This window comes from Macrobrachium rosenbergii, chromosome 22, assembly GCF_040412425.1.
Source record: "Macrobrachium rosenbergii isolate ZJJX-2024 chromosome 22, ASM4041242v1, whole genome shotgun sequence".
NCBI lineage: Eukaryota > Metazoa > Arthropoda > Malacostraca > Decapoda > Palaemonidae > Macrobrachium > Macrobrachium rosenbergii.
The window spans coordinates 5,755,730-5,782,717 of NC_089762.1; the positions used below are offsets into that span (position 1 = coordinate 5,755,730).

General features: G+C 41.0%; 1 protein-coding gene across 1 annotated transcript in view; it reads left to right on the plus strand.

Annotated features, from left to right (window-relative positions):
- The window catches only part of LOC136850561 (myoneurin-like), a 98,499-nt gene extending 72,006 nt beyond the window's left edge, over positions 1-26,493 (plus strand). The window contains exon 7 of the mRNA XM_067124187.1: positions 25,308-26,493. Within this exon, the coding sequence (XP_066980288.1) occupies positions 25,308-26,441 (1,134 nt within the window). The 3' untranslated portion in view covers positions 26,442-26,493. The remainder of the gene's footprint in view (positions 1-25,307) is intronic.
- The last annotated feature ends 495 nt before the right edge of the window (positions 26,494-26,988 follow it).

Here is a 26,988-nt window from a genome sequence, read left to right on the forward strand (position 1 = left end):
AACTTTTTTAATTGATCATGTGGATGATTGAATTTGACTTCATATTTGATACAAACGTAACTTCTTTTTTGTGAACAATTTATAAAATTTTGTACTTTTTCAAATTAAAAACACACTTAGGTTGAGTAAAATCTTGCAGGGTAGGTGTGAAATGCCTTGGTTCATAAGAAATTAGTACTTTTTAATTTGATAAATGCAATTTCCAACATTATGGAAGGTTGTTCATTATATATCTCTATAGAAACAGCTTTCATGCTCTTTGCCTTAGTAACCATTCATGCAAAGAAATTAAGGTATTTTCAGATTTCTTATCTACTGTTGCTCCTTTTCTAGTATAGTACGCTTACTAAGATACTTTTTTTTGTAGATTACTGTCTTATTGAGAACTTGTAGAGCATTTGCATATATGCATTTTTAAAATTCTGTGTTCATATGAGGTGCAAACCATAACTTTACAAAGGCTTTTCCTAACTGTCAGGATTTTTAAAGAAATTACAAACTTATGGCCTCTTCCTTCATTTACTAGTATGACTTGTGAGTAATATTAGCTCCCCTGTCACTCAACAAATTGTAATTGTAACCACCCTAATTGTGAAATTATTTTATCTTTTTCTTCATTGTTAACATCCTTCATCTGAGTGATTTTCAGTGCTGCATTCTCATTTTTATGCTTGCATATGCTTCATTGGGTAATCTTTTCTTTGTGTCCTTTTGCTAGTACAGGTAGACCAGCGATTTTCCGGCATCCTTGGTTCCTAGGCCATGCTGGATTTTCAGTTTTTCTGGACCAGCAGTGGTCCCCCTCTTGTCAACACACACTAAACAAATATTAAATATATAAATTAAATAATTAAATGAAATACATGTACAGGTATAAATGGTAAAAGTTGATTAATACTTTACTGTACAGGTTCCTGTTTTAGTATCAGTATAAAAAATTTCAAAAGTAGGTCCATGACTTACGGCGGTGGATCTGTTCCAGTGTCGTGCTGTAAGTTGATTTCTGCTGTAAGTCTGTGTTTCGCTATTACCAATACTTTAACAGCACTTACGGCACCATAACTTGATGTTGCATCGAGTTACAGTGCCGTAAGTGCTGTTAACCCCTTCCCTCTCACATTTTTTATCCCAACTTCCAGTCTTTATGAAGCATATTTTTTTATTGTTTATTTCTAAAGTATATGCTAAAGTGATAAATCACCTCGAATATTTCTTAAAAAAATATATATTTTTGTCAGGATAGTCTTCAACTATTACATAACTTCTCAAGGCCGAGTTTTCTCGAAATTATAAAAACAAGGAAAATAACAAATAAAGAATATATTTATTGCATTTTCTTCTATATTTTTATTCTTTCATAATTCTTCAATATAACAACAAAATAATTACACATGATAAATGTAAAACTTTATAACATAACTGATCTTCAAAAGAAAATAAAAAGAGCAAATTTTTATTAAAAAAAAAAAAATCTTGCATTTATGAAAAAAGGGGGGTACTGTCATTGGGTCTGTTATTAGGCAGAAAGTATTTCCTTAATACAAGCCTATTCAGGTTCAATTCTAAGCTCATGATCTTAGACGGTGACCACTTACATTATTTTCATTACATGAATTTAGAGGACCTTACTAATGTTCAGGGTAGAATTCTCCTAGTTTTCAACGTCTCTATTTAAGTCTTTAATAGTATAAGAATGATGTTTATTTCTCTGTTATTATTTCACCGGCTGACACGGGACCCCGATCCAGAAAAAGGATTTTGACAAAGGAAAAATCTATTTCTGGAGAGGGGCCCGATGTCACCCGATGACCCACCCCTGTTTTTCATTCTCTCCCTCCCATGGTAAACATCATTCTAGTGAGGTGGGTGCTAACATGGAATGCGACTAGTGTTGCCTTGTATACAGTCTCAAGTAGTAGTGCATGGGCTTTGTATCGGCACCTCTCTCGTTGGGACTTTTGACATTGGAAATCTCTATAGGATAAGGTTCCGTGTTTTTGTAGTTCACCCTTTTCCATACACGACTCCATCTAGTGGAGCTCGCTCTGGGGGTAGTAACTCCAGCATTTCATTTAGCTTTCTCTGGTATCTAGCAACGGAATTACCTAGAAATAAGTGCTGAATGGACTTTTTCACCGGGTGACACGGGCCCCGATCCAGAAATAGATTTTTCCTTTGTCAAAATCCTTTTTGACGTAGGAAAAACCTATTTTTGGTAGTCGCTGTTGAGTCCTCAAAGGAGTTACCCCCATGGTGTGCCAGTGCTCCCATGGTGACTAGACTAGTATCAAAGAAATATTTTTCTAGCCTGGTCATGTAGCCGGGTATTGTGTCGTAATGAAAACACTGTGACACGTGATAGAGTATAATGGACTCAAAGATAAGAGGGCATTTTCCCTTATCTTCAGCGAAGCTGAACCCAGTTTTTCCTACATCAAAACTGCAAGAAGTGACTATTGCGCATGCGCGTCTGCCATCTTGTTTACGACCGGGCAGGCAAAAAGACCAACTCCATTACTCTCTGCTGGTCAATGTAGGATTATCCCATGCCTTTTGTCAGGGAAGTGGGAGGGTTTTGAGGACTCAACAGCGACTACCAAAAATAGGTTTTTCCTACGTCAAAACCTGTTTTTTGATAGCATAGTTGCTGTCTCATCCTCAAAGGAGCTTTACCAAAGAAATTGACAGGTGACAAAAGGCTTAAGCTCTTAAAATTTAAATTCTAAACAACCCAAAGAAAAAACATTTATGGTCCAAGGTCAAGCCACAAGTTTCAAGCCCCATTCCTTATTCTAAAAAACCTTTTAAGGTTTTGGAAACAAGAAATGAGAAACTAAACAAGAACTTAAACTTTTAGGGTGAAGTTCTGAAGTGGTACCTAAGTATGCTGGGTGTGGTTGCAGTTTTTTCGTATCTTTCCCAGCAATAGTCAGCATACTCACCCGTTAGGAAGACCCCTGGTTTTCTGCTGTAGAGCCTATGGGGTCGGGACTAACCATTCCACCTACTGACATGCAGTGCAGACGAATTTGTTCGAGCTCATGGCAGTAATGTTTTAAGAACACTGTCTCTGATGCCCACCCTGTACTTTCAGAGACTTCTTCAAAGGAGACATTTCTGAAGAAGGCCAGTGATGTACTTACTTTCCTTATGTCATGTGACTTGGGAAAGGAGTGTGGGTTTGCTTTTTTGATTAGGGACACTAAAATTATTCTTAGCCCTTGTAGAGAGAGTGGTTTATTCGTGCTAGGGTGTAGGAAAATCGGACCTTCTGGGATGTTTGCCGTGACCTCTAGGTAACCCTTAAGTGCTTGAACTGGGCATAATGTTTTGTCTGCTAAATTAAGTTTCCTTATAAGAATAGGAGATTTCCTTTTTAAAGGATCCTCATTCTTGGCCAGGAATGATGGGCCTCGGGACAATAATAAATGATTATCAACAGTTTGTGTGATATATCGTCCCCGTCGAAGAGAGCCCAGTTCACTAATATGGGCCCCTGAAGCTAATGCAATTAGGAAGATCGCCTTTTGTAGTTTGAGAGTTGCGGTTGTATTGGATCCACTGAACTGAGGAGTAGATAGAAGTCCAAGTACCTTGTTCAGGGACCAAGTAATTGGGAGTCTTTCGGGAGCAGGTCTTTGTAGAGCAAAAGACCGTAGAAGGGGAGTAACAACTTCTATGCTGGAGTCAATCCTGAATCCATAAAGCAAGGGTTCTGATATTGCTGTCTTGTATGACATGATTGTTGTAACCGCAAGGCGTTTGTCTTCAAAAAGATATATCATAAAATTTAAAAGTGTTTCTATAGAAATTTCAACTGGGCTCTCAGTATGGATATAATCTAACCATATCTTCCATACGGACTGGTATTGTCGGATAGATGACGTCCATAACTTTTGCACTAGGTACCTAGCAATGTTGGGTGAGTAGTTTTCACGGTAGATAATGTTTAAAAAATCCACATGTGAAGGTCTCGGCTCAGAAAGGAGGATGCGTAAATAATTTTCCCTCCTACTTTCTGGGATAGTACAGCGGACGACAGTGGAATTGATCTTTTTGCCCGCTGTTGAAGTGATAGGAACCAATGTCTGTTTGGCCAGTTTGGGGCTATTAAGTAAGCTGTTCCTTTGAAGGTTAGGAGTTTGCTCAAAACCTTTGAAATCTGGGACAATGGCGGAAAAAGATATATCGTCTTCCAATTGTTCCAGTCTTGTAGGAAGGCATCTCTTGCTATTGCTTGATTGTCCAAGTTCGGAGATACATATACTGGAAGTTTGTGGTTCTTGTAAGTGGCGAACAGGTCCACTTCCGGTTGTGGAAGCATGTTGGCTATTGTTTGGAAAGAGTGGTTGTCAAACATCCACTCCGTTGAGGCTATCGTTTTCCTCGATAGAGAGTCTGCTATTACATTGAGAGACCCTGTGAGGTGAATTGCAGACAGGTGCCACTTCTTTACTTGTGCCATCCAAAGAATGGCAAGCATTACCATGTTTAGAGGAGGTGAACGTGATCCCGATCTCTTGATGCAGGACACTGCAGTCGTGTTGTCTAGGACCAACAGAATGTGTGTCTCTTCTGGAGGTTTGAGTTTTTTGAGAGACAAAAAGGCAGCCATCAGTTCCAGGAAATTGATATGACATTTCCTCAGAGAAACTGACCACCTCCCTGCCACCTGACGATCCTCCCAATGTCCTCCCCAACCTGTCAATGAGGCATCTGTGTGTATTGTCACTCTTACAGATGGAGGAGTCAGGGTGACCTGTTTCGCCAGAGATTCCTTCCGGGTCCAAGGCCGAAGTATCTCCCCGACTTTTTGATTCTTTTGGTGAGATCTGTCTCGCAGCTTTTGTCTTGCGTGTGACAGCCAAAATTTGTTCACGTTTTTCAATTGCAATCTGAGTATTGGATCTATTATGGATGCAAATTGCAGTAGACCCATCATGCGTTCTAATTGCCGTCTTGAAACTCTGGGCTGGTCTAGGAACCTTTTGAGGTCTTTCCTTATCCTGCTCTGAGTTTTGATGGGGAGAGGCAACAGGCCCTGAAGAGTATCCCAACACAGTCCCAACCACTGAAAACGTCTGCTGGGTGTGAGACGGGATTTTTCCCAATTTATTAGGAAACCTTTTGACTGGAGTCTGTTGATCACTACTCTTAAGTTTTTTAGGCATTCTTTTCTTGTGGCCCCCCAGATTAACCAGTCGTCTAGGTAAGATATTAGTTTTATTCTTTCCTTCCTGAGTTCCTGGACAACTACCGTTGCTAGTTTTGTAAAAATTCTTGGGGCAGTGTTTAGTCCAAAGGGCATGACTTTGAACCTGTAAGGAAGGGGCGAAAGGGAGCGGCAATAGGGACGTGCCAGTATGCATCTTTCAGATCTATAGAAACTGTCCAACTCCTTTTTGGAATGACTGAACGTACTTGGGCAACGGTAGTCATCCGAAACTTTTGGCAAAGAATGTACTTGTTCAATTTTGATAGGTCGAGGATCACTCTTTTTTCGGAGGAATCCTTTTTGGGAACACTGAAGAGACGTGCCTGGTGGCGAATATACGTATGTTTCTCTATGGCACCTTTTAATAGGGCCTTCTGCACGTAATCTTCTAGAGAGGGGTTTGATGCTTGAAAGAACCCCTTTAAAGGAGGGGGAGGGTGGGACCATTTCCACCCCAGTCCGTTGAGAACAATGCTGTGTCCCCAAGGAGAAGACTTCCATTCTTTGTGGTGTCTTTGGAGTCGACCCCCGACCAAACAATTCCTATTGATATCCCCCTCTTCCTCTACCTTTTCCTTTGATGGGCATTCCAGGCGTTGCTTTTCCTTTTCCTTTGTACAATGGTTTTTGGACCTTATGAAAAGGATGTCCTTGCTTATGTGGCTGTTGCTGTACTTTTGAAGAAGGTTGTCCTTTCTGGCTACTTACCTGTTTGTGAGGAAAAGATTTGGAGGTGACTGCAGGCTTATATGATTTTTATCAAAACGAGCCTTTTTGAGCTGGGTAAAGGGAAATTCGGGTTTTTGTTTCCCAATTTCTCCTTTTCCCAGAAGAGCATACACAGTACAATTTTGTTGTCGTGCTTGCTCGTTGACTTGTGTTACCACAGCATCCTCAAACAGGTCCCTACAGAAGGGATTAGACTGTAATAAGGCCGTTACATTAGGAAGTGACTTGTTGGAGCCCTCCAATGTTTCCATTCACGCTTTTAAGCGCCAGTCTAAAAGGTCGTAGAGTGCTTCCCATAGGGTTCTCATGAGACTTTTAGCCACAGCAGCAAAATATGTCCTGGTGTCCCCTGGAAGCCTTTTGGTGGCAGCTTCTAGCAAGGTGGAAGAGGTCAAGATACTGAGAAGAAGAGTCCTAGCACGGAATTCTGATGAAGCTGTCTCATCTGAGATTCTTCTCATAGGAATCCCAAATTGTTGAGTAGCAACATCCAAGGGGAGCTTTTTCCTTTCAAAAGGGAGCTGAAGTGTTGCCCACTCCTTGGTGGAATTTTTCGAAACTGGGAGGACTGTGACAAATGGTTTTAGTTCTGCCAATGGCTCCCGTTTTCTAGTTACTACTTAATTCTGGAAGTTTGTCTTCACATGATTAATTATTTTAAAGGTGAAGGGACAGAAGGCTGGAGGTACTTGGTGAGCTAGTTGAGTTTTATTCATGATGGGAGTATAGATCCACCTACCGTTGATCTGGTAAAGGGCATCATCAACAGCTTTTAATGCTGTGTTACCACATAAGAGAACTGTTTCCTTTTGAGGTTTCTCCATGTCTGGTAACGGTGGAATCAGGCGCCATTCCGTATTAGGAAATGCTGCCCTGTCTCTAAACTCCACATGTACAGCTTCAATCATGGTTTTTCTCTCGTTAATGAGATACTTACCATCAGGAGAGAAAATGCACATTGAAGCGTCTCGCCAAGGATTGTTAGCATCATCATTAGGGGAGAATGTTGGAGCCCCTGTTGTTTCCACTCTCCCTTTTCGATTGCAGGATGAAGTACTTTTACACTTTGGAGTGTACATCACTGACTTTATTTCTTTAATTTCCTGTTCGGAATCATGCAAAATGCCCATTATGTACTGCCGTTCTGTGGCAAGGGCATCTTTGATATTGCTCATAATTTCCTTACGGAACTGGTCAAATACTGCAAACTGTGTATCCCTTTTGGGGGAGCTTGCATATTCTGACTCAGCATCTGCAGCCAAAGTGTGACTGCCTGTAGCCCAGGGAGTAGAAGTCCTGGGTGAGTTACTATACCCCTCTGAATATGTAGTCATTTCACTTGGGGTTAACTGAATCTTTGTATCCCTTTTGGGGGGGAAGGATCCTGATCAGCTTCTGAAATATGCATGGGAGATTGAATTCCTTCTGGAAAGTTTCTGCCCCGATAAGCTGAAGGTAGTGTCCCTGGTCCTTCTGGGTTCAGCAAGGACATTTCGGTAGCAATATCAATTTCATCTAAATGATGATCACCTCCAAGAGGAACTTCCTCCATTTTCTCCGCAGGGTTTGCCTGGGAGGTCCTGGGGACTGATGTTATTGGGTTTTGGCCTGAATATGGATCCTCTGAGAACGGATTAAGTATATGCTGCCGAAGATCTGCCGGAAAGATATAATCTCCCCCTTCCTCTCCCTTGCTGAACCCTAGGACCCATCGAGACAGCCTGAAATGAGCTGTTTCGTCCTTGAAACTTGCTGCCAAGAGCACACTGCAAACTTCGCACATATCTGGCGACCAAGCAAATTTGTCCTGATTTTTGCAAGGACTATGCTCGTGGCAGGTGGAATGGGCCGTACCCACTGGCAAAAAGCGAACCAAGCAATTTGCTACGGAACACTTGCGCTGAGGGTCCTGCATAGTAGTGGCCCTGTAGTGAAAGAACCAAGTTGTTATTAGAAACTAATTTAGAATAAATTGTTTTTTGAAAGAACAGACACTTTGTAAAAAACCTTGTGCCATTAATATATTACATCTTACAGGTTAATTTGGTTACCATGCGTAAATGTAATATGCTACAAAATATGCAAGTTAACAAACTGTTGTAGATTTTATGTTGATTACCAGCATATAGGGCTGCATTACTTAAGCTGTTAGTCCTTTTGCAATGGCTTATGTGAAATTTTAATTCCTGTCATGCCATAAGGACTATTCTATAAGCTAATCTGTTTAACAGCTAAACTAAGCAACTGTTTTAAATGGCTTAGTTTAATAGTTCTAGTATAATCTACTTTAATCTAAGCATAGATCTCTTAGAAGAATCTCGCTTAACCTATTCTAGGTCGTTTCTTATTCTAGGTTTAATTAAGAACCTAAGGATATATAAGCTTTACAATAAAATTAATTTTCTTATTGGTTTTTTGTTTCGTGCAGCTGAGACTACATTTCTGTCTGATACTCAGCCGCGCTGTTTCTAAATTAACAATCGGAATGTTCCCTTGAGGGGTTTCCACTAAATCTGGTTAGGCTATTGTTTGTTCTATGTTTATATCACCTGTAAGGATATAGGCTTCATAAGATCTTACTAATGTTACTGACCCTTGATTACTGTTTATATGCACTACTGGGCTTATTCTTTCGTAGCCTAGTTAGGGTATTAGCTAATCCCGACTTTTACAGATGACAAATATATAGGCTATATAAACTTAGCAATTTGCTAATAAGTAAGCACAGTTAGGCTACTATGTTTGTCTAGCCTAGGTTGACAACTTCCTTGATTGTATCCAATCCTAGGTTATTTGGTCTATGATATCATATAGTAGGCCAATAATGTAAACTCTTACAGTCAGGTTATCACTTACTCTAATCTAGGATACTGCCTAATCTGGGCTAATTATTTCACAAGGGTATGGTTACATAAAATACAAATGCCTTAGTATGTAGCCTTGAGGCTAGGCCACTATCTCATCTTGCATAGGTTACTATTTTCATCTAGTTCTAGATTATCATCTAGTAGATTACTACCTAGTAGTGATTGTCCAATAATAGGGTGTTTTGTAAGTTTAACTTCAACTAATATAGCTACTGCCTAGTCCTAGATTATGGGGATCATACGCAAGTTCCGAGGTTATACAGACGGGAAAATGTTTAGTTTCCTGTTTACCGAATTCTAGGATCCTTGGTGTAAACTGGGCTGTTGCCTAGTTCCGTAAAAGAATGTTTTAAAAGGTTCTTACTTACCTTAAATTGGGTTATTCTCTACCCCAGATTATTTAAATCACCTTTAGGATATGTAATCCTAGGATATAGGCTATGGACAACATCTATTACATTTAACATTATTCTGACTGAATTTGTTAGGCTACCGCCTAGGCTATTGTGGACACCGTCATCTGAAAGGATTATCTAAATTAATACTAAATTGTGGAACATTTCTTTGGTTACACATTATAACCTGAATGATCAAAACATCAAATTTTTAAAACTTTCGCAACTAACAGAGATCATGAGAGGGCACCGGCCATGTGCTCTGAAGACACCGACCATGTGCTCCGAAAACATAGTTCAGTTTTTGGGATTCCATACACAAAAAACATTTGTTCCACAGTTAAAACTAACAATTTTTAAAACTCGAGTTTAAAAATAAGCACTTAACTTTCGTGTTTGGATGTTTCCATAATGCTGCTTTACACTCTTGAAAACAGTAAGGAGCACTGACGGGTTACGCGTACCACTTGCGCTAGAAGAGGGTATGGAGTTGGTCTTTTTGCCTGCCTGGTTTTAAACAAGATGGCAGACGCGCATGCGCAATAGTCACTTCTTGCAGTTTTGACGTAGGAAAAACTGGGTTCAGCTTCGCTGAAGATAAGGGAAAATGCCCTCTTATCTTTGAGTCCATTATACTCTATCTCGTGTCATAGTGTTTTCATTACGACACAATACCCGGTTACAAGACCAGGCTAGAAAAATATTTCTTTGATACTAGTCTAGTCACCATGGGAGCACTGGCACACCATGGGGGTAACTCCTTTGAGGACGAGACAGCGACTACACTATATAAAAAAATGCAATATGAAAAAGTAAAGCCTGGTGACTAACATAGAAGAAAAAAATATGATGACAAAAATATAATACTTTCAATAGAAAATGTAAAAGGTTTCAAAGATTCTTGCCTTTATGAAAAAGTAATAGAAAAGGACAAATTGAAATGAAAGGTTTTACCTTCATCATAATGAATAATATTTTTCTTTCCGTATTACCTATTTCAGCTTTATATTTTGAAAATAAATGTATTTACTCCTGTACAGAGCATAAAATAAGATAAATTCTTTCATCTTTTCCTAAAAGTTATCCTTCTTGTGATATATCCTAAAGCAAGGAGTTATACACAGTGCTACATCACACACTAAACAGCAGTATCTGCTTTCCTTCCTTAGCCTTTTTCCACTTGCATCTCGCTTTCTGCTACAAACTACACATTGTCTTGTGGGGTTACTTTTCTTTTCTGTAGGTGGCACGACATCTGGGAAGTGCCTTTCTGTAAGACAAAGAGGGTGAGGTACACTACTTGGTCGTCCTACTTTTGATGACATCATAGGTGTATGGTACTTTTTTATTGTCTCGTCAGTCACTTGAAGACGGTACTTTAGAGCTGTTGCTTCTCCTCCTGATTTGAGATACAAAAGATAGGAATTCCACAATGCAAAGTCGACAGTATGAAAGAATATTTTCTTGTAATACCTCTTTCTCCTTTTTCTTGTAAGAGGATAATCCTGGAGACGTTGATCTACTTTGTCAACCCCTCCCATTGTGTTATTGTAGTCCATAACTAGTTTAGGCTTCTTCACCAATTTTCCTCTTTTTTCTGTTTCTACCATTTCTGTGTTATGGATTGTGGAAAGTAATACAACATCTTTCTTATCTTTCCATTTTATTGCTGTTACTGTTCTTATTTTGTAAGCCACCATATTGCCTTTCTGCAGTTTTTCTTGTTTCAATCCAGAGGGCATTTCCTTTCTACTAACACAGACAGTGCCATATACATCTGTTTCATTTTCTGTCAGGAAATCTGCTAATTGTGGAGAGTTATAATAATTATCCATTGTAAGGCAATAGCCTTTTTTCAGTAATGGATTCATCAGAGTCATAACAATTTTTTAAGACATGGGACGGTCTTCATAATCATTATCAAACATTGTTCCTTGACCTGTATAAATGACAAAATTCCAAACATATCCTGATTCTGATTCACACAACATGAAATATTTTATCCCAAATCTAGCTCTTTTTAGTGGCAAATATTGTACCCAACCAAGACGTCCTTTATAAAGTAAAAGACTTTCGTCTATAGCTACATTTTGTGCAGGCGTGTACGTACTTTTGAATTTACTAACAATGCTATTATAAAACTTCCAGATTTTGTTGAGCTTTGGGCAAGGATGAGTGGCAGGGTCAAAATCCTCATTATTTGACAAATGCAAATACTGTTTTATTTTGCAAAATCTGCAATGTGGCATAATTTTAGCAAAAATTGGTGTATGTAACAAAGGCATCTTAGACCAGTATCGGCTTTCTTCAGGTTTCTTTACAATCCCCTGTAGCATAATAACACTAAGGAAAATCCTCATTTCTTCCTGATATGTTGGGTGCCATTTCTTTTTCTCTGTTTCTGATTTTCCACTCAACTTTTGTTCAGCATTCCTGTTCATCTCTGTGACAATAATGTCTAAAATATTGTCATCAAGAAATGACTCAAAATACTGAATATATGTATTTTCTTCATCATCTTCAGTATTATATACATGATGAATTATATTATCACCAATAAAGGGAAATGCAGGCTGTGGAGGAGAGGGTGGTTTATCATCTGAAATTGTTATTCTTTGCCAGCCTTGGTTATCAGGAACATTATTGTCATCATCTTCATCTGAAGTATCAGAGTATTCTGACGTCATATGTATCACTGTCACTCTCACTACTCATGATAGTTATATCAATAATAATAAAAGAAAATCCATGAAAAACAATGGAAATCCTGCCTGATGAAAGGACGCATCTCCAATGGCCAACTGGCGCCAAGGTAATCCAACTCTTCGTCTAAAAATTCGGGACTACAAATCCTATAAGCCCTGATGGCCAATCCTGTCATTAATCCTATTTTTAGGAGATTAGGCTACCCTAAGTATTGGTGGGAGTGGACACATATCAAAGCAAGGAAAAACTATTTTGGGGAGAGGGAAAGGATAGAAAAGGAACATTTGGTAGGAAAGAAAATAATTACAGTCCCAGACAACAACTCTATTGCACCCATCAACAGGAAGCTAAATAATTTCAAATTGATAGGCAGCTACAAAAACACCATTAGGAATAAAATAGTTAGAAACAAAAAGTCGGTAGAGGGGGAAGAGATTAGAAGGGGGGTTTATATGGCAGCGTGTCTAGACTGTGAAGGAGGGTACTATGGCGAAACTGGCAAATCATGTAAAGAGCGAAGCAAACAACATCTGCAGAACATGAGGCATTATAATCGGATGTCGGCAGTTGCCAAACACTGTTGGGAAAATGATCACAGAATAGACTGGGAAAATATGAGTTTTCTGCACAGGAACACCAACAAAACATCTAGACTGGTTGTAGAGAACGCCTTCATAACTTGTGCCAACAACACGATGGCAGGGAACAGCGGAAACGGCTTTGAAGACAGCATATCCAGAAAAATCGTATACTCCACAGTAGGAAGGAAACGAAGAAAAAACGTAAGAGAACGCATGGAAAACGGTCACCTAGGAGGAGAGATCAGAGAAAGACCAAGGTTAAGAGGGGGTGGAAGTCACACAGGAAGAGCTAGGCAATTATAGGATTAAAAGTACCCAGCACACAGATATAAATACAGCCAGACTACGCATCTGCTCATTGTACGGATACTTGATGATGTGGACTGCTTGTCCAAGAAAGCTTGTAACTTTTTGAATAAAAACTCCATTAGATACCACCCAGTTTGAATGAGGTCCTTTTAGTAATTCTAATAATGCACAGAACAATTGTGTATGTGATAAAGTTAATATATAAGGGATTTTGACAAAGGAAAAATCTATTTCTGAGGAAGGCCCCGTGTCACCCGGTGAAATTCCATACTAACACGAATTTCTAGGTATAAAATGCTAGATATACCAGAGAAAAAAGAGCTTTCAGGAATGCTGGGGTTACTACCCCCAGATCGAGCGCCTTCCACAATGGAGACGTCGGTATAACCAAGGGTGAGTGAAAGGATCACAACCACAGAGCCGCACTCGGTAGACATCCCCATGACAAAACCCCTCGGAAAGAGCGGTGGGCCGTTCCAGCCCCCACGCTCATCCGCCCGCCAGGCCGGCGACTCCAGCGCCATCTACACTCATTCCAGGCTAGCACCACCCCCAGGCTTGGCATGTGCAAGTAGGCGGGGGCGAAACCAACTTCTGGGAGGGTCACTGGGTGACATGGGGCCTTCCTCAGAAATAGATTTTTCCTTTGTCAAAATCCCTTTTCTGAGTCCAGCCCCATGTCAGCCAGTGAAATAGTGATAGAGAATCATGCCAAGACTGTAAACTACAGAAAAAAAGACAAGGTGATCTGAACAAAAAACAGGCTATGAAAAAAGGATTTAATCAGAATATCTCTCCACATGAAAACATGATTAGTAACAGGTAAGTACATTAATACGACCTTAAAAGTAGAATACAAAAATAGGTACACAGTGCAAATATAGTAGGCAAAATACATCCAATAATACAAAAATTACAAGGAGTAAATATAAACTTATATAAACTTATATCTAAGAACAAAGAGAGACATTTACAACATGAGAAATTTATGGGGTACATGGAGCAAAATAAAAACAGCCCAGTACCCCTAAGACAATCCAAAATCACAGCATGTCAAAATACAATCACCAAAAAAGATAATATTAAAGGCAATAACAACATCAATTATGAGGAGCAAGGCAGTGAGGCATGATCGATCCAGAAGGGCAGGCAGAGAAGTAAATGAGGCTGGCGGGCGGGGGGGAAAGGAGAAGGATAAAGGATAATTAAGGTGGGGGAATGACACTCCCCACAGCCACTGCTGAAAATTTTAGGGCTTCGAGTGATTTTAAATAATGGCGTTTAAACACTAGAGGTGATTTTCATCCCGTATATTTGGTAAGTTCGGCAAAATCCATATTATGAAAATAATTAGTGGAAGTAGCTACTGCACGGATATCATGAACCTTAGGGACTGAATCCGGGTTGGCTTGTTTAATAAAATACAGAATTTGCTGTCTTATAGCATTCAACGAAAGAGTTCCACCTTTCTCTCTGATAAAAAGAGGATCCGACTTACACTGTGGAGTTCTTAAAAGGTAAGACTTTAAGGTATAGACTGGGCATAAGGACTGGTCCTGTGGAAGAGGCACCACCTTCCAAGGGACCACCTGTCTTGGGGTCCTCGTTTTTAGCTAAAAATCTATGGTCAGGAGAAAGGAGGACTTCTCTGGACGGGAGGAAACTGACAAAATCATCACCTCTAGAAAGAGCCGATAGCTCTGAAATTCTGGCACCTGAAGCCAAGATAATCAGAAATAAGGTTTTCCTTAACAGATCCAAATAAGAGCATTGTGAGTTGTCAATCTCAGATGCTAACTTAAGAACATCATTGAGGAACCACGTAACAGAATGTGGGCGCGATACGGGTCTCAGACGAGCACATGCTCTAGGGATAGATGAAAAGTAAGAATCTGTAAGGTCAATATTAAAACCATATAAAAATACCTTCTTCAAGGCTGACTTAGCTATGGTAATAGTGGCCGGGGCAAGGCCCTTTTCAAACAATGATCTAAAGAAGGTAACCGCTAGGTTAGTAGTCATAGTTTGAGCTTCAGATGCCTTCAAAAAGGATGCTAATTTTTTTACTGCTGAGTCATATTGTCTGAGAGTAGAATCTCTCTTATCTGATTCTAAAAACAGAGTGTTAACGGGGTCAATGTTTGCTCCCTTTTGAGCAGCGAACTTTACAAAGTCCATAAAACTAGGGCATTCTGAATTTTTAAGGAAGCTGACACAGTCTTGGTTTGTACTACTTGGGTCAATCTGGGATTGGGAATCCGATGACTTCGCAACTTGAGTTCCTGAAGCAGAGGGAACCAGTTGCTCTTTGGCCAATAAGGGGCTATCAGAGCCAGTTGACCTTTGAATGACCTGAGTTTGTGCAGTACTTTCAACAACATGTTTATTGGGGGAAATAAGTAGATCTTCTCCCAATTGTTCCAGTCTATGGTCATTGCGTCCTTGGCATAAGCCTGAGGGTCCAGGTTCGGGGCCACATAACAGGGAAGCTTGTAGTTGCTCTCCGTCGCGAACAGATCCACTTGGAGTCCCGGAACCCAGCGGCAAATCCAATTGAAAGACCCTCCGTCCAGAGACCACTCCGTCTCTAACGGAGTGGTTCTGGACAGGGAATCCGCCACCACGTTCCAGACTCCCGCTAGGTGGGTGGCTGACAGATGCCAGCTGTGCTTGTTCGCCAGGGAGAAAATAGCTACCATCACCTGGTTTACGCGACCTGATTTGGAGCCCGCCCCTGTTGATGCAATGAACTACCACGGCGCTGTCCAACACCAGCCTGATGTGAATCCGGCTTGGGGGGGCGGATTTTCTTTAAGGTTAGAAATACCGCCATAGCTTCCAAGGTGTTTATATGGAACCGTTGAAACATTGTAGACCATGTTCCTTGTACTTTTGATTTGGCGAATACCCTCCCCAGCCGCTAATGAGGCGTCTGTGTGAACCCCAGTGCGGAGGAGGGAACTGAAGCGGGACTGTCTTGGACAGGCCGCTGACTGTGGACCAAGGTTGCAGTCTCGCCTTTAAAATTCGTGGGATGGAGGAGACCTTGTCTCTGAGCCTGACATTGGCTCGACTCCGCCACACTCTGTTTATGTCTTTTAATTTTGCTTTTAAGAGCAGGTCCGTCACTGAGGCAAATTGAAGGGAGCCGAGGATTCTCTCTTGGGACCGGTGGGATGCTGCTTTGTCCCTCAGAAATTTCCTGGTAAGGGAAGCTATCTCCTTCCGCTTGGACGGCGGAAGGGATAACGTGTACGAGGACAGATCCCACTGGAGGCCCAGCCACTGGAACCGGGACTCCGGAGTCAAGCGGGACTTCTCTCTGTTCAGCTGGAAGCCTAACGACTCCAGGAATTCGATGACCATGGCCGTGGCCTTCCGGCACTCTAGGACTGTTGGGGCCCAAATTATCCAATCGTCCAGGTACGCTGCTAGGGAGATCCCTCGGGAATGGAGCTGCTGTACTACCGTTTCCGCCAGCTTTGTAAATATCCTGGGGGCTATATTGAGACCGAAAGGCATGACCCTGAAGGAGTAGGCTTGTTTCCCGAGTCTGAAACCCAGGAACGGAGAGAAGTTCCGCGCAACCGGGACGTGATAGTAAGCGTCTGAAAGATCGATAGAGGTGGTGACGGCTCCACGCGGAAGTAGAGTCCGTACCTGCGCTACCGTAAGCATGCGAAATTTGTCGCATTTTATATAAAGATTTAGACGCGACAGATCCAGAATCACTCTTTGCTGACCGGAGTCTTTCTTTGGGACAGTGAACAACCTGCCTTGAAATTTGAGGTGCCTTACTTTCGTTATTGCTCGCTTGTTGAGCAGTTCCACCACATAGTCCTGTAGGACTCTGGAGGGTGGCTGGTAAAACCTGATCAGGGGAGGCGGGTCCTTTGGACACAATGCTGTGTGCCCAAGGACTGAAGGACCACTGGTCTCTGAACCAGTAAAGACGACCACCTACCTGACTGGTCTCAGTGGGAGGAAGCGGGTTTGTTTCCTCTACCACGTCCAGGTTTTCCTCTTGGGGCAGTGTTAGATTTGCCTCTGTAAGGGGCCCGACCTCTTCCCCCCCTTGCACTCCTATTAAGGCCGTGAAAGAACCCACGGCCCTCATAGGTGGGATTATGCGCCGGTGAGGAGGCGTCACGAGGTGCAGCAAAGGGATTGGGGCTGGTTGGACCAGCACGTACTGTTGGGGATGAGCCTTAGAGGTGGAGGGCTGGGCCACTGCCGAGACCGGGACAGCTTGGACAACCGTCTGGTGGTGAGGTCTCTTATGTCACCTGAAACGTTTACCAGACTTGGTCTGGGAGCCGCCAGATTCTGGGGTCTTCCGCTTGTAAGCGGAGATACCCCAACGAGAGCGAAGACTGGTTGGCTCTAGTAGCCTCGCTCAGCACACTGGCTACGTCTTCATCTGGGAAAAGGTTGGCGCCCCAGATAGAGCTCTTCATGAGCTTGTTAGGCTCATGACGTATGGTGGCCTCAGCAAAGATGAATTTCCTACACTCCAATTTAGCCACCATAAAGTCATACAGGTCTGACTGAAACCCTGCTAACAGGGATTTAGCCAGAACCTGGAAGAAGGGCTCTTCTGCACAGGAGATGGCAGTTGCTTCTGTGAGGCAGACGGAGTTCAAGGACCGGCCTAATCTAGTCTGGGCCTCAAATTCTGCCTTTAGCAAGGCTTCCGGGAGCTTAGGAAGCTGCTCGCTAAATTGTGTAGACGCGCAGTGAGCATCCAGCTTTCCCACAGTAAAGGTGGACGGGGCGTCTTTCCAAAACTCCTCACCTCCTGGGAATACCAGGGATGTGGAGTCTGTCTCCCTTAATTGAGGCAAAGGGTTGCCTTCAAAGCAAGCTCGAGCCGTAGCCAGAGCCACTTTGTTGATGCAGGGAGTAGGCAACTTATCACCTAGGGCAAACATAGTGTAGTTGCCCTTGAAAGGTGTAAGCTTGGTATTCTCTGCCTGCCACTCCGTAAGAGTGCGCAGGAGAGTAGACTGAGCCTGGTCCCTAGGAAAGATCACTGTCTCTCTAGGGACCTTGTCCGATCGTACCCAGGCTTCCTCCGTCAGCCTAACGAAGCCTAGGAGGCAGGAGATCGGGAGGGAAAAACTCCAATCCTCCAAACGTCTCGTGCCAAGACCTTCAATCGGCAAGGTGTCTTCGTGGCACGAAGAGCAAAACGCCAAGGGTTCCCGACATCGAAGGGAGGGAGATCAGCCGTGTCCAGGATCTCATACTGTGGGTCGGCTCCGCCGGAGCGAGCCATACCCGCCAGTATGTTTTCATGGCTATGAAGCTTCTCCGATATGTTGGAGAGCTTCGACTCGACCTCCGCCGAGAACCTCTCCAGAAGAGAGTTCGCAAACGCCTCAGGGTCAAAGGCAGGCTGGCCAGGAGGGCTTGGTCTTGGTGCCCTCTTACTCGCGCCTTTGCCCGAGGTTCCAGGTTTGCTCCCGGAGGCTACAGGTACGGAGACCTTAGCCTTCGACGGGGGGAAAGGAGATGCTTTCCTGGAAGACGAGGACTTGAAGCCCTTCGCCTTCCATGAAGTCTTCAGCTTCAACTTGGGGACAGCTGATGGAGCCCTGTCACCCAAGATGGAAGACTTGCCAAACCCTGAAAAGGAAGATGCAGAGGATGATGGGGAATCAAATAGGTCGCCCGCCCCCGCAACCTCACTTACCTCGCTACCTACCACTTGGTCCGGCTCCATGTTCATAGGTTCCAGGTCCAAGTCCAAGGCGGCAACGTCCTCCGACACCTCCGCGTATAGGATATCCTCTTGGGGTGGCTGGGTCGCGTCCCGGATCTGCTGGATGATGGGGGTGGCCAACTCCTCTGGAACAGCAGCAGCAACCTGGGCGCCGGGGTAGAGCAAGTCACGCAATTTAGCGTCAAGGACGTAAGGCTTCCCCGACTGTACATTCCTTCCGAACCCAGCCACCCAGGCGCGGAGAGACTCAAGGGAAGTCTTCTTAGAGGACTCGTCCGCCTGGAAGAGAGCAGGCAATTAGGGCTAAGATACTGAAATATAAAAGCCATGAATACAATATAAGCACTAAATAGACTGAAAAGACGTAAGGAACGGGAAGCGATATCTTACCGACTCGTCCTGGATGCTACCACACAAAGCGAAGCAGACCTTACAGCCATCGGGGTGCCAAACGATAAGGTCGTCCAGCCGGACTGCACAGCCAGCGTGGGTCCGGCACACCACGTGCCCATAGGGTTGCTGGAGGGAAGCGGTGCACCCCGGCTCCTCACAACGAACAGTCTGTAAGTGTAAAAAAGTATATGAACCTACCACTCTAAGCAACCTAAAGCAGGTAGGCCAGGGTATTTCGACCTACTACCGGAAGACTCCGGCGGGGAGAAAAACCCCTCGTCAGAGACGGGGCCACCAAGCCATAAATTAAACAGAGTGGTAGGCAAGCTACCTCCCGGTCACCGGAATACTCCGGCGGAACGGGAGAGCTGAGTCAACAGGGCCCTACCACAAGGGCTGCCAGCAATAAAGACGGCGGAACCCCAGGGCAGAACACCGGACACGTAAAAAGAAAACATATAATACTAATGAATATATGTGTAGTGGCGGAGTGAGAAGCTCGCTCCGCCAGCGGATAAATATATATATAAAATACGAGTGATGGTAACGGGGTAGGTAACAAGGAAAGAATTGTTATCCGGAGACCGGAGGCATCCCTCCCCCCGGAGCCCGAACCTCCCCGCCAGAGAAACTATAGGTGGGTGAGGCAACCGTCATCGCAAGGCCAAGTATAATAAAAGCCGGAGTAGGTGCCAATCAACCCAACTAAGGCAAATCAAATGGAGAGAGGTCGAGAACGAAAGAAAGAATGTTCGAAACCCGCTCAATCCTAGGAGAGTAGGTAAACGAAACATCAAAACAAGCTCAGCGCTACCGGGGACTTGCTCTGGGAGGGAACGAATCTCTCCACCAGGAAAGCCCCAACTCGGAGAAAACGCCATCTAGCGTCACCCGCACGAGAATAGGCAAGAGCTGGCCTGAGATGGGGAGGGGAGGGAGGGTTGGTGGGGTAGGGATGAGGGTAGGCTAAGTCAGGCGAAAACAGGAGACAAGGGAAAATGCTTCACCCGGCTCGACTGCAATCACGCATACACGCCAAGTAAAATAATACTAGCGATGGCAGAACAAGCCTACCCCCAAGGAGAAAGGGATAGCGACCAAGGCCTCAACACGCCGACTCCGCCTAGTCATAGCCTAGGTCAACGCCCGTGCCTAGGCATAGCAAAGCTAACGGGGGAGGACAAGGGAAGGGTGGGGAGGAAATAACAGGGAGAGAAATTTCTGTGCCGAAGTAGTACAACCAGGGCCGAAAGAAAGGGGGGGGTAAGGCTATAACAGCCTAGAGGAGACACACCCAACGAACTCTACCCCTTCGTGAAGAAGGGGGAGGACAAAGGGGTCTCACTCTGCCACCCAAACAACGGCCCATGGGAGAAACAGCAACAAAAACTCCCTCAACCTGAGGGTCCACCCCACGCCTAACCTACGAGGAGGGCGGGAGGTCAAGGAAGCAAATACGAGCCTATCTGGCATGAAAGGCAAGGGGAGAGACCCACATAACAAATACCCAATAAATCACCATCACAAATATACATAATATACATAACCCAAGAATAATGTGCTTGTGCGAGGTGCATAGCCTAGCTCCGAGGAGCGGCCAGACAATCGAGCTGACGCTACCCCGTATGAATTCAAGGCAACAAAATATGTACAGCACCAGCACAACTAAATGATAATAATGGTAAATAAGTTAAGACCAACATGGGAACCCATCCCGGAGGGAGAATCCTAAGCGGGAAATGACGGGAACCCTATAGAGGGAACCCGACATGAGGATCAGTAATACAAAAACGAAACACCGATAAAACACCCGCCCAGGAAACACCGCCAGGATGAGATCCAGGGGGAAAAATGATAAGTAATATAACGACAAGGAGACAGCCCAAACAGAATAAGCTGGAAGGGTAAATCTCACGGTCGACATGGCTGGCTGGGGGACGCCGTGGCGTCATAACAACAATCCCATATAATATGAAAATACGGACTGATTCAGCCACACTTATCATAAAAATCCCGCAATAAGATGGTACTTAACTTAGAGATGTTAAAGCTGCTTGAAGACATGCTGAGAACGGCAGAAAACACTCAAAAACCAAAAGCACAAAATTCTGAGTGACGAAGATCACGTGCTAGAAAATGGAATGAGTGTAGATGGCGCTGGAGTCGCCGGCCTGGCGGGCGGATGAGCGTGGGGGCTGGAACGGCCCACTGCTCTTTCCGAGGGGTTTTGTCATGGGGATGTCTATCGAGTGTGGCTCTGTGGTTGTGATCCTTTCACTCACCCTTGGTTATACCGACGTCTCCATTGTGGAAGACGCTCGATCTTGGGGTAGTAACCCCAGCATTCCTGAAAGCTCTTTTTTTCTCTGGTATATCTAGCATTTTATACCTAGAAATTCGTGTTAGTATGGAATTTCACGGCTGACACGGGGCTGGACTCATAAATATATATATATATATATATATATATATATATATATATATATATATATATATATATATATATATATATATATATATATATATATATATATATGTATATGTATATTAAATATATATATATATATATATATATATATATATATATATATATATATATATATATATATATATATATATATATATATATATATATATATATATATATATTTAAAAATCACAGTAGATGCACGTGACTTCAGTGTATAAGTGAATCCCACAGGAACAAGACAGGCAGAAGTTCAGTATAGCGTCAATAATATAGCGCTTGGTACTGAACTTATATATATATATCTTTTTCCTATGGGATTCACTATATATACATATTTATATATACATTATATATATATATATATATATATATATATATATATATATATATATATATATATATATATATATATATAGTATATGCATATACATATATATAAATATATACATGTGTAATTCTAGAAGTTCAGTATAGCCACAATGCCCTCTTAACATCTCAAATTCTTCTGTCTTTTTTTTTGGATATATATACATATTTATATATACATATATATATATATATATATATATATATATATATATATATGTATATATATGTATATATATATAAATATATGTATGTATGTATATATATACAATATCTTAATATATCATATATATGCTTTTTATATATATATATATATATATATATATATATATATATATATATATATATATATATATATATATATATATATATATATATATACATATATATATATATATATATATATATATATATATATATATATATATATATATATATATATATATATATATATATATATATATATATTACTAAAGGACCTCATTCAAACTGGATGGTATCTAATGGAGTTTTTATTAAAAAAAGTTACAAGCTTTCTTGGACAAACAGTCCACATTATCAAGTTTCCGTAATGTGGACTGTTTGTCCAAGAAAGGTTGTAACTTTTAATAAAAACTCCATTAGATACCATCCAGTTTGAATGAGGTCCTTTAGTAACTCTACTAATGCACAGAACAATTGTGTATGTGATAAAGTTAATATATATATATATATATATATATATATATATATATATATATATATATATATATATATATATATATATATATATATGTATATATATACATACATATATATATATATATATATATGTATATACATATGTACAGTGAACCCCGTATTCGTGGGGATGTGTCCCACACCCCGTGAATAGCTAAAATCATGAATACTTAAAACCCTCTAAAAACACTTAGAACTGCCCATTTTGATAGTCTAACACAAGAAAACCCTGTAAAAATGCTTACTCTGAGCATTTTAATAGTTTTATCACAAAAAGTGCATTTATTCATGAAAATTATATGAAAATACAGTAATTAAAGAATATTTCTCAGTGAAAAATACCGCGAATGGGCGAATTTTCCGCAAATAATGGGTAGATATGTTCCATAGAGAAACCTGCGAATGCGTGAGTCCGCGAATCTTAAGAATGCGAATACAGCGGGTTTACTGTATATATATGCAATACAGCACAAAGGAATGCGTGCTTGAGAATATCACTAAGTCCACGTCGGAAGGTGAGTGAAAACCGGGACTTTGAACAAGTACTTTCGTAGTTTATTCTACGTTTTCAGGTTCACACTGAATACAAAAGAAGTTGACAGAGGTTTATATAGAAAAACAGAAGGTGGGGGCGGGGTTACAGTTTGTTAATCTGGGCAGCATGTTCTTTAAACCAAAAAGACATGGACAAAGGATCAAGGGATAATCCAGGGTGGAGATTGACATTCCTGGTGGAAGTAGCTTCGATGAAGACAGTCTCTAGCTGATTTCTTTTTCGATGGTCATTGACCTTGTAGATGACCGTTGACTTATACCAGTTCATCTCATGGCCTGCCTTAAGCCAATGATCCACAATGCCATTATTTGATAAGTCTCTTGAAATGGCATATTTGTGTTGGGAGCTTCTTACTTTTAGCCCTTTTGATGTTTGACCAATATAAATCTTATTACATTCTTTACAAGGAATACTATATACAATATTGTTTGAATTGGGTGGGCTATTCTTAATTAGTTTATTTCTCAAAACATTATTATATTTTAATACTAAGTTAATAGTTTTTAAAATGGGCACTGCAGGAATGAAATTAGGATGAAATGATAAACAGAGAATATTCTTAAGTTCGTTGTTAACACTGGTTGGATTATAATATGACTCTTTTGCTTTATTTTTATAAAGTTCTAAAAAATATCAAGGGTAATATAATGAATCTCTTATTTTATTGGTAATTTTAAACTCCTCTTCCAAAAATTCAGGACTACAAATTCTAAGATACATACTGGAAAATGTTGACATCTTAATTTGTTTAGCATTTTTACTCTAACCATGCTTTATTGTTGTATGTTTTTTAATGTCATCTTACATAGATTTTGCACGTATTGTTTCATGGTTGGAATAGATTCTGAATCATTTCAACTACAGGTGTGTAAATTTAATTCATTCAGTAGTAGCTAAGTACGTTAAACGAGTTCTTTGCATGGCCCCTCCAAAAGCCTTCAGCATCATTTCAGGATATAATTCAAGTGCATTAATTGCTTGCACAAAGGCTGGCTATAAGTTTTAGGCCTTGAAGTTGGTTGTGACTCCATGATCCATCAGTGATATGAAGGTAGTGTTTGGGAGACCACCTCAGTATCTGAACTGATTTCATAATACAGTATGAAGGATTCAGGAGGAGCTGCAGTTGTGACCAGTGGAGCTGTGAGGCAGTTCTTGGAGTAGTGGAAGGAAACTAGTTTGACAACTGGTTTTTTTTTCTGAAATGAAAAATACACTCTGGAAAGTATACTCCCCTTCCAAACCTATCTGTTTATGAAAATAGACTAGGACATCCTTGTGTGTTTTCATAAACAGATTGGTTTGGAAGGGGAGTCTATTTTCCTAACAGTATTTTTCATTTCAGAAGAAAAAACCAGTCATCAAACTGGTTTCCTTCCACTACAAGAATACATAATATATATATATATAGTTGAAGGATACTACAGTACTTCAAGAATTGCCTCACAGCTCCACTGTTCAAAAATGCAGCTGCTCCTGAATCCTTCATACTGTATTATGAAACCATGCACAACTTTTTTAATAATGATTAAACAAAACCTGTTTACCATTCAGAAAATTAACTCTATATGTTGTCTAATACAGGCAGCAGTCTTCTTAATTGTCTTCATGGTCAACAAAGTGAAGCCAAGTTCATGAGTGCAGGAAGAAAAGCATTGACCTACACAATTTCATATCTTCATCATGGCCCCTAAGTCAGTGTCTGTAATTATGCAAGACTGGCCCTTTCAGCTAGCAATCACATAGATTATCTGCACATTTGCTGTTAGATATTGTATGTGTTCACAAATACAAGGTTCACTGGAACTGAGGGATTGTGTTAAAGAAGAAAGTAAAAAAATATTTTTTGAATGATTTTGTTTTTTAACAAAATAACCTGCTTTTATCTGGTAGTGCATATGCATAATTTCACATTGAAAAGGTGCTAATTGAAATTTGTGAAATAATATCAAGTTGTTTTTACCCTGTAGTGCTTTTTTATCACAAAATCAGATATTTAAGTAGAATTCTCTTTTAGTTTGAGATTAACAATTTTAGAACTACTTTTTAGTTTTGAAGTTAATCCCCAGGTATATTATTTTTACTTTCAAGATTGCAAGACTCTGTTTATAATTCCAAAGTAGGGAAGTTTAATGGGAAATTATAAATTATCTGAAAGATTTCTTTTGTAATGTATTTGCTTATTTTTATGTATCATGCACTGTGCACTACAGTTTTCAGCGATAATTTGCCCAGACACTGCAGTAAATTAGTCCTCTGTTTTTCCCCTCTACAGACACGAGTTCACCAGTGTGAGGTCTGTGGACACTCGTTTGCTCATGCTAGGAACATGCATCGACACATGCGTCTTCATGCTCCGGCATCAAACCTTCTTACTTGCGTATCGTTATCGAAACTTCAGTGCAGTTTTCGAACTACCCGCCCAGATAAGTTACGTGATCACTTACTCAGGAAGCATAATATGAAACATGATTCTTCTTTATCAAAACGAATTCCCAGACTTTTGAAACAGAGTAATGCTATTTTTACTGACCATCCTAGCAGTTGTAAAAAGCTCCCTAATATTGAATATCCTAGCAAAGATAGTATACAGGTGCCTAGTCCAAGAACTTATCAGTCATGTGTAACATCTAAATCAGAAAATTTGTCTGCAATTGGAAATTGTGACTCAGTTGAGGTGGAAGGTTTCAGTGTGGAAAGAACAAATATATCAAGCCAGGCACAACATGATGTTAGTGATCTGAAAAAGTTTAACCAGGACTCAAAATTAGCAGTGGTAAGCAATATGAAGAGTGATAAAAAGATTATGTTTCAATCATCACATAATTTGGTGAAAGACTTGAGTAATGATGAAAGTGAAGAGCATTTTTCTGTTCTTATTACATCTTCAGACATGGTAGAACTTTCTGAAATCCAAACATTGCAAAGCCATCCAGAACAGTCTGAAAAAGAACAAGAAGTTTCAGTGATAACTGATAATTTTCATTCTGGCTTTTTATTAGAGCATGGTATGTTACTTGACAAAACAGAGTCATCAGGTGTGTCGGAGGCATGTGTGAGTACTAAGGATGAAATTCATGTCCTTCAAACCAGTGTACTACCTGCACCCACTCAAAAGGTATTGTCAGTCAGTTCTTCAGTAAATGGTGAGCCATTGAATGTTATTGAAAGCCACAGTGTTAGTTCATTGTCATATTCTAGTCATTGTCCATTGAGTGAGTCACAGGGAGACATTGCTTTGGAAGTAGCCAACTCATCTCAAGTAGAATTGTCAACAGCTTCTACAGTTCAGGCATCAGCTTCAAGCCCAGTAGGGGAAAGTAACTTCCAAAATGGCACTGTTAAAGAAGAGCAATGTATGGAATCTTTGACCATTTTGGATTTTATGCTGGATAATGTTACCAGTTGAACTTTGGTATCCTTTTTGTACATCAAAAATGCATATATAACTGCTACATTTTCTCGTGATTTTACTTAACCTGATTAAGTTTTCAGAGAGTACATATAGAGATTAACTAATCCTCCCTTAGAGTGTAGAGGAGGATGAAGTTGCATAAAATCATTATGAGAAAGAATATTGATAATACATGAAAATGAAGAGTACATTCATGTAGAGGTTGTGGTTTTTATGTGATCCACAGTCCGACCTCTTTAATCTGGCACTCCGTGGTCCTGCACTTTTTTTCATCAGCACACCATTAGTTAGTTGAGCAGATATGACAGCGGCACCACGCGTTTGTTTTGGTTTTTGGATTTTTTCAAATTTCAGAACTGAAGCTGGCTTCATAAATACTCAAGCACAGGTTATTTCCAACTAGCTGACCAACCTGGTGCTGCCCAGGAAAACTGAATGACAATCGATAAACTCACTCTCTCTCTCTCTCTCTCTCTCTCTCTCTCTCTCTCTCTCTCTCTCTCTCTCTCTCTCTCTCTCTCTCTCTCTCTGTCCTGTTAAG